At 43.6% G+C, this 9,085-nt stretch overlaps 1 protein-coding gene across 1 annotated transcript; it reads left to right on the plus strand.

The window, feature by feature from the left end:
• The first annotated feature begins 1,077 nt into the window (after positions 1–1,077).
• LOC104945140 (uncharacterized) lies at positions 1,078–9,048 on the plus strand. Its single transcript, XM_010770770.1, has 6 exons — positions 1,078–1,461; positions 3,823–4,046; positions 4,457–4,559; positions 4,770–4,874; positions 5,086–5,600; positions 6,234–9,048. Exons 1-6 carry the CDS (start codon positions 1,420–1,422, stop codon positions 7,699–7,701), a joined length of 2,457 nt encoding a protein of 818 aa, XP_010769072.1. The 5' UTR covers positions 1,078–1,419; the 3' UTR covers positions 7,702–9,048.
• Positions 9,049–9,085: the final 37 nt, after the last annotated feature.

The raw sequence follows: 9,085 nt of genomic DNA on the forward strand, positions 1-9,085 counted from the left end.
TATTGTACATTAGTGTTTCACGTCGTCAAGAATAGTTGATATGTTGGCTGCGTAAACATTCTGGCAAGTTGCACAATAAGAAGTGCATTTAACTGAAGCACTTGGGGGGAAAAAGATTATAGATAAAATGAGCTTCACTGTGTTATTGTGATTGTTGTTGCAGACTCATCAGCAGAAAGTGCTTTTGAATCAGTCATTAACGCCTGCTATAATTCCTACAAAGCATCAATTTCTTTATCCCTGTAGGTGTGAGCATAACGGTTTGTACCATCTGACAGTTTCTTAATGCAGAAACCAAAAGAGTGGTGGCAAAGAGCGGCCAGCGGCATTCAGCTACAAATCGCAGCCAGCAAATACCATCACGCCAATCAGTTAACAGAGTACTGTGACGACTGTTGACCTGTTATTATATTATTTTTTTTCCGGCATTAAACACATGAACACACCTCCCGACTGCAGAGACATGTTATCATTTTAGCAGGCTGCCCTTGCTGCCTGCCTGGTAAGTATTTTGGCCTAAAGATTTCTTGGCTCATTGCTAGTCCATTAAAAAAAAAAGAAGAAGAAAAATCATGTTTTAAATTTAAACACAGTTATTTGGTCCACTTCAAGTGTTGAAAACAATGGACCTATACTATGATATCAGTGTGAAAGCACCCTTATATAGTATCAAGGCTCCACAGGTCTGTTTAGATCACAGACTGTCCTCGGGTTCAGTTCTGATCACTCTTTTTTGTGTGTACTGAAGTTCTCCATAATACAACTGAACACAATCTGAAGGAGGAGACCTCTGCTAGACATGAATGACTACATCTCCCAGCAACCCTTGCTCAGCATCTGCCGGAGGATCCTGGGGGATAGCTGTAAGATGGATGGTGTGTTTCCTCTGTTACTGTGTGTATCGATGCAGCACAGGCTCCCCTCCTGCACACGTCGAGGCTTCATGAGGAGTTTCAGTCAGGGAGGAAGACATCCAGAGGGAGACCACTGCCTCTGATTGGCTGATGATCCTTAGCAGGCCACCAATCAGGCACCATCCTCACCTTGTGACTGCGTGTGTTTCCCTCACCATCTCTGAACGTCAGCCTGCGCATATTTTTATGTTTGCAGAGCCGAATGCATGTGTGGGTGAGTGCAGGATGCTAAAACCTGGAGCTCTGAAGGGGGGAGAGAATAGAGACGCTTAAGAAATAGAAGAAAAAAGAAAGAGACTGAAATTAGGAAGAGAAGAAGAAGAAGGGAGGATTGTGAGGACAGATGCTAAGGAGAGTGTGATAGTGAAGCGCAAACTGAGGAGAGGAGGAGGAGGAGGAGGAGGAGGAAGAGGAGGAGGAGGAGGAGGAAACGATCTGCTGGAGGAAGCAGCAGCATCGTTGATCTTTGCAGGAGCCAAGGCAGCCGTCCTCCGTTGCCGTGACGATGGGCTGCTGGCTCTCTGGACCGTGGATGGGGGACCAAACGGTGAGCATCAAAAGACCTGCCTTAATGTTATAAATGACGTCTCATTCGAAGATGAAGATAAGCTATGTAAGAACAGTTCAGTTGTGTGTGTGTGTGATCGTGTGTGATCGTGTGCTTAAGCATGCGTGTGTAAATGCAGATGCAAAATGGCTTAATATTATGATTTTTCAAGGACTCTGCATTTGTGTGTGTATTATGAAACCTAATTTATGCATCTTGAAATCTTAACATTTCATGACTATTTTTGTACGTTTTAATATGGAGAATTGTCTTCTCCTGTGCGAGAATGTGGTTTATTTTGTCATCTACATCTGCTGACGGCTCACAGTCGTTTAGCTGCTGTCTTCTGTATCCACACACAGGTGCCATTTTGTACTTCTCAGCTCATGTTATCTGTGTGTGTGTTTTTGTGAGTGTACATGAGTGCCTGGTTGAATGTAGCGGAGGGTGACTCATGGATGTGATGGGCTGGATGTAACAATACTGTTCATGCGTCTAATTCGAATGCTGCTGAGCTGCATGTGTGTGAGTTTGTGTGTGTGTATGTATGTGTGTGCATGTGAGTGCGTGTGTGAAACAGGATGAGACTGATGATAGCTCGTAGGTGTTAACCCTTTACTGGAAACATGGACACCATGTTCATATTCGTCATGTTTGATTTAAATCGCCAGAAATTCCACTGTTATATAGCAAAAAATCCACCATCTGTCTGCAGGCAGAGCTGTGCCTTGTGACCAAATTGCATTAAGTCAAGTAAGACAGAGTTTTCATCCCGTATTGTGATCACACTTATAAAAAAGGACTGGAAGTGCAGTTAAAATGGCAGAGTTGTAGCTAAAATTTGATCGTGGTGTCAGTGATGCTGTTTTCTCACATTGCATAACTGGACCACAGCATTACTTGTGATTTAAGTTGTTGAACTTGCCAGGCAAAGTTCTAAAGACAGTGGTGCTGCAGAGGCGGAATTATGTTGGCTTTTAGTCCTCCTTATCAGTCAAACTCCCACAACAGCCACAAACTGACATTACCCTGGCAATATCACCATGAAAGCATCAGGGTTACTGTCATCAAGATTGTGGAACAAAGAACAACTAAACCCTGATTAGGACATTTATAGGTGACCAATATTCTTAAATTAACTATGAAGAACTGTAAGCACACTGTGAAAGTTTGGGGGTTGTAAGAAGAAAACGTGTTTGGACGAGGGCCCAAACCGTAAAACAAGCAGTCTGTCTATCACAAGGTAGCCACACCTAGAGCATACCTTTCTTTATCGTCTATCTTACTCAAACATATTTAACACAAACTAACCACAAACTCATTAGGAGAATGTTTACTGAAGTCATAAAACAAGTGAGAACTAGGGTCATTTTTTCTTACCTAGACTATACAAGCATACTTAATGTAACATTGGAGAGAATGCCAGTTTAATGAGCCTCACTGTTTGTGCATGGAGTCAACATACTTTGATGGAGGTCATTTAGGGTTTCATTACTTTTAATATTGACATATATACGTCCTGCTTATGATTTTGGAAATTGCCTGTTACGGATCGATTGGACAATTCTTGTATTGATCAACTTCAGCAATGCCCTTTAATGTATTTTGGGTGGATGGCTTTCAAGGCAAGTTTGTTTACTTTTCAAATCTAGTATACTTGCAAAGTGTCTCCAAAGTAGCCTACCTAAGCTTTAAATGAATAACAAATCAAATTAATCAACAGAGTTGCCATGAGAAGACACATTTATACCATTAAAGATTCAGAATTATTTTTTTCCCTATACAGGTTTTCTTGAGAAATGTCTAACGGCAGTACGTTTTTGGTATTTTTGAATTCACAGAGAACATACTCTAAATCTTTAAGGTGCTTTTTAGCCTCTTTAAGCTAGTAGTTTTATGACTTATTTAATGAAATACTTTAAAAAGTCTTTCTGGCACCTCAGACTCATAAATTGTTAAAAATCCCTATCTATTTTTGTGACAGACTGTATAAATAGATGGATGACGTTTCATTACTGTACAAAGCTGAAGCCAACATTCCATATATGGGCAATGCCACCTTGTGCTGTGACTTAATTTAAAGAGTTAGATTAGTAATCAGGGGGTGGAGCTGCTGTATCTAGGCCCCGCCCATACACTTGCCTAGAAAATAGCAATCACAGTCACAGCTTATTAGCATTACAGCCACCAACTGTTGACTGTTGTTACAAACTGGATAGTGAACAGTGCACTTTAACTCTTAAGGTGAAATCAAACATGGCTTCAATAAGAGGATCATGTCAACTTTGTCTTCCGAATGCAGAAATGGGAATTTGTTTGCTAACATGCCATTCTTCTTTTACCCTGCTCTGTTTTTCTTAGTTGAGTGGGCGGAGTCTTGCAAACCTGAGCCAGCGCGATGCTCTGCGGATTCTGGCGGCCACTCAGCGTCCAATCACCATGCAGATCAAGGGTCAGAGGGGGTGTGGCACCGAGGCAGACAGGGGAATCTGGGAGCCTCTACCTCTCAACCTGCAGCACCTTAACCTGCCACTCCCAATGATGGGGGCGGGACACAACGCCTCCAGTCCCTCCTACCAGGACAGGTACACAAACAGAAAGATGTTGTGATAAGGATCAAAACAGCTTAGTGATCTGACTACTGTGGAGAACTGTTAGCTGCCACTTCAAACCGCTTAAAAACAAATACAATTTTCAATGAATGTCTACAAATTGAAACATCTTCTAAAAAGTCAGGAAAGTATTTAAGTTTGTGTCGTTTAAACGACAACTACAAGTAAATCAGGTCACAGCCAAACCAGGAATCAGCTCTGTGAACAGATCAGTACAATGTTATAATAATCGTGCACTAATCAGCAATGCAGTTAGTAAGTAAGAGTTATTTAGATCAATCGGATGGACAAAAGCAGTATATTAGGATATTAAGTTGTAATAAGTAAGAGGATTCTAAATTAATAATTTGGTCTTCATTCTGTGTTTTTGTCTCCATTCTCAGACTTTATTACAGCCATCTTGCTCTGCCACAAGATCACTGTGATGCAGGACGGTACAGCTACCTGTCCAGTTCCCCACGGGACACAATGGACATCAGCCATAAGGTGACACTAAGAACCAGAAATAAACACATTAAATATAAATGTTAAAATTGAACTGTATTAATTTGCACACAAATATTGGATGTCAATTTGGCCTCAGCAACAGTTTAGTCCAAATTTGACAAAGAATTCCTGCAATCAATAATAAATGAAGAAGCCATAAACATACACAAGCTTCGTATTGTTTCTCATTTACTTTGTTTCTTATCATAGATCCCTCAAGACCCAGAACTGACTGGTCGTGGACAAAAGGGACAGAACTGCCTGATGGGATGTTGCAATGCAAACTTAGAAGAACCGAACGGCTTCCAAAGTCAGGTATATGCTTTATATCTAATAGCTTATGTTGTAATTTTAATAACTGCCGATTAAGATACTGGAGTTTCAGAACTGACACTAAAATAACGCATTTAGTTGTCACTTAAAAGGTACGGGGGGACTATATCCTGATCAAATATGTAAGCATACTGTTATTTAGTGTATTGCTGTGGGGATCTTACCATTGGACTCAAGATGTGTGTTGTTACAGACTGATGACGAGGACTTCATGATGGAGAAGCCGCTGGGCTTCATGCCCCTCCACCATGAGCTGGACAGTGGTCTGGGCTGGACTGATGGCTCCATCCACCAGGGTGACCTCTCTGGGCTGGAGACTGAGGAGGGAGGCCTGGAGGACTGCCATTCACATGGGAACCTCGCCCCAGGGGGTTGTGGTGGCTTCGGAGGTGGCGGCTCTCCCTCCTCTGAGTCCTTTATTTCCTCGGAGCTCAGTGACTCGGGCTTCTACAGCGTGAGCACCGGGGAGTTCAGGCACTTCCAGAGGCTGCTGGAGAAGCGCATGCGGCTGTACAACGCCAGGCTGCAGCATCAGGGCGAAGCCTGCGAGAGGCGGGAGCGGCGTGACAGCTGCCCCAAGAGCCACCGGGAGCTGCTGGAGGCCATCCCTGAGGCGCTGGCCGTGCAGCCTCAGTGTCAGCGCCTGCAGGTCGAGATGGAGGACGGCACTGGGTCCATCATTGATCTGCCACCACGAGGACTTTTCAGGTAGAAGCCCCTAAAAAATGACAGTTACGGTGTGACAAGAAACATTTAATTTCTTCAGCATCTGAGACTGAAGATGACATTTGGTCAGAGTGCTAAAAAGACACAGAGAGTTGTCTAAAATTAGATTATCAGTTGCACCTGAATTTAAATCCTTATTCAAAGCCTAAAAATGTAGCTACGTAACACCAGGTTTCTATGGAAACACTCATAGTCAGTGGTTTAGTAACAACAGTGAGGAGCTAAAAATAAGATGTCAGTAACCCTTTAGGAATTTGTTGACTTTGTCTGCCTTTGCTTCAATTATAAATTATTGTTTTTTTAACAAAGTAACAGTCGGTTATTCCCCTAGTATTAAATGTAATTCTCTTGGTTTAAAAAGCAGTCTAAACTTGACCATGTGTAGCACAATTTACTTCATCCTAAACCAATTATTAAAAAGGTTTTCTGGTATGTTTGAAGCTAATATTCTTTGTAATCTACGAAGAACACCAAACAAATGAGTCCAGAATTTCATAACTTCTGAAATAGACGTATCTGAAGAAAATGTATTTTTAGATTGAACTCTTTCTGATTGAACTATTTCCTACAACATGTTCTTATGCTGCTTTTTGACTTCACTTTTTGAATTTTCAGGGTTTCCTCGGTCCAGTTCCACAAAGCTGACCGGCCCTGTCTGAACCGTCACAGCTCCAGCAGTGGAGCTCTGTTCAACCCCTCCCATGCCCATGCAGCAGTCTCACGAATTAATGCCCCAGTCCTCTCCACCTGCAGCACCCCCTCCAGCCACAGGAGACCACTGGTACCCATACAGCAGCAGCACCACGAGGGCTCCAGTTCAGTAGGTATGCTGAGAAGAAGCAGAACTCTGCACCATCGCCCTCCTCCGCAGGAGTACCGCCGCCGGGCCAGCCACCCATCTTCCCCCTCCTACTGTGCAGAAACCCTGCATCACTGTGGAGGTGTGCCCCAACATAACGTCCTGCCACCGGGCCTTGGAGAGGAAGGTGAGCTAGTAGCTGGTGTGATGGCTTCTCACCCAGCAACCCTGGCCCTCCCACCACAACAACACCCCAATGCTTTAGGGCATATCAGGAGTGCCAATACCCATGAGCGATGCTACGACAACAACGCTAATGCACAGATCGCTCACCATGACTGGTGGCACTCGCAAGAAAGAAACATGATGCCAGAGCAACTGGTGGCTGAAAGGGACAGAGAGATGAAGAGGGAACTGGAACAACAGAGGCAAATTCATGAAAAAGAGCTGGAGAGGGAGAGAGAGAGGGAAAGGGAGAGAGAAAGGGAGGCACAGATTCAGGAAGAGATGAACAGAGAGAGGCAGCAGGAGCTGGTGAGGAGGCGAGCCAGAGAGCAGCAGCACTTGCAGAGTTTAGTCAACCCTCCTCAGGCTGGTGACGTCAACGACACCTGGCCGAAACCTGCCAACCGTCAGTCTCAGGGTGGCGGGGGAGGAAGAGGTCTCTACAGCACCCTGGAGGGCCACACAGGGGCTGGCTGTGCAGTTGGATGGGATACAAAGAAAGGACACATAAATGAGAATACAAGTCCTAATCCCTGTTCTGGTATTCAGCTGAAATCTAATCCAATCGCCAAACCCAATACAACCTCTAGGGTCTCCAGAAACCAGCTCTTAAGAGACCGGGCGTCTCAGCTAGCGGATGAACGCAGTGGAATGAGCACAGACGAGGAGACCAATACCGACATGCTCATGGGTCGTTACTGGAGTCGCATGGAGAGAAGGGAACACTTTCTGTTGGCCCGTGAGCAGAAGCAGCAGCAGATGCAGGCCAGAGGAGCGACTTTACGAGACACCATTGCCAGGGGAGGAACCATCGCTGGAGGAGGAGGAGGAGTCTCTGTTGGAGAAGGCTCTATGCTGGACAACAGAGGAGGCGGAGCTTTTGCAGAAGGGAGGTGCAACACGGTGCTGGAGCTGAGTCAGAGGAAGCTCAGTCGTCTGAGGAACAGGAAGCTTTTGGATGACTGGACGACAGTAGAGGAGCTGTTGACTCATGGGACCAGGTTGAACAATGAGGACAGGCTGTGTACCAGCTCCCTGCTGACGGTCACCACCGTCTAACTGCATGGGCACCACGTCTAAATATAACTGTGTGAGTGTGATGTCAAGCTAACATGACGACATTTTAGTGATTCCTCTTGTTCTGTCTTTTCGAACTCAATGGTTAGATGGATATCAGTTTCTTCTGTGTGACCTGTACACATATAGTTCCAGGAAATGGCCTAAGCAAAGAGGCAGATGGCAGGGAGGAAATTCAACCCTAGCTTAATCTATTGTAGAAATAAACAAACTCCTATCCTGTCTAATTCAAACAAAATGATTCTCTTACACCCTGCACAAAGTCGCAAAAGAGACTTAATACAACCTCTTTGCACCTTAATTTGCGACCAGGTTATACACCTTTTTAAATAACAAAAGTGGAGTAGGGCACACCCTAAATGTACTTGGCCATGCACTTTAGATAGTATTAAAAGGTCCCGCACATCACCCCTCTATGGTTGTATGTACAAGTATGCCACCTCAAAACATGACTGTCCATAAAGTACGTACCAACAGCATAGTGCCACTGTGTGCTATTCAGCTTGCTGCCTCTATCATTTTTGGAGTATTTTTGAAATGTTGTTCATCTTCTAAAGAAGAGAAGGGTCCTCGTCTTCTCTGTACTTAAAGCTCAAAGACGAAACTGATAACCATCTTCTCATATAACTGTGGGGATGGCAGTAAACAAGACGACTTACAGAAATGTGGGACTGTTCCTTTAATGAATATGTGTGAGAGACTCACTACATCACCTCAACTGATAGCTTTATGTGTGGGTGTATGATCACTGTACAGCACTCGGAACAAAATGTGTGTGTCAGTGCATGATGCTTGTAAAGACAAAAAAAAACTAACAAGGTCAGATACGCGTGTATGTTTGCATCATGTGTTTCATGCTACATCTTATGCTACATTTATTTCACAGAATCTTTGACAAAATGAAAAACAAAATGAAATATTCAAACAGACCATGAGATTTCGGGGAGCAATACTGTTCTGCGTGATGTACCTGGCTGTGCACTAATGATCGATCACCCATGAATACTTTTACATCAGGGCCACAGAACACATCAACTGTAGCAATGCAGACAATGACAACTGAGATTTGATATTAAAATCCTGAATGGTTTTTATAGAAACTCTGTTTACAATTAAAATATCAGTCCAGTGAGCTTTTGTAACGAAAAGGAAAAACGCAACCGGGTTTACTAGGTTATGAAACACTAGTAAAACCATGTAGATCAGGGATGGGGAACAATGTGCCACACAAAACAAATTTGACCACAGCTTTCATGTATGAAATCAGCTGTTGTTCTCGTTGGAAAACACATTAACGCCAACCACTGAGTTGTAATAATTTGATGAAAGATATAACTTACGTATAATAGTATAGTCTATAACGAAG

Source organism: Notothenia coriiceps, unplaced genomic scaffold (assembly GCF_000735185.1).
Source record: "Notothenia coriiceps isolate Sejong01 unplaced genomic scaffold, NC01 NC01_scaffold00000339, whole genome shotgun sequence".
Lineage (NCBI taxonomy): Eukaryota > Metazoa > Chordata > Actinopteri > Perciformes > Nototheniidae > Notothenia > Notothenia coriiceps.

Bases quoted from the DNA above. Each gene is read 5' to 3' on its own strand.
- LOC104945140 (XM_010770770.1), top strand. From the start codon at position 1,420: ATGGGCTGCTGGCTCTCTGGACCGTGGATGGGGGACCAAACG. The intron at 1,462-3,822 runs GTGAGCATCAAA...TGTTTTTCTTAG, and splicing joins CGTGGATGGGGGACCAAACG to TTGAGTGGGCGGAGTCTTGC. The intron at 4,875-5,085 runs GTATATGCTTTA...GTGTTGTTACAG, and splicing joins CGAACGGCTTCCAAAGTCAG to ACTGATGACGAGGACTTCAT.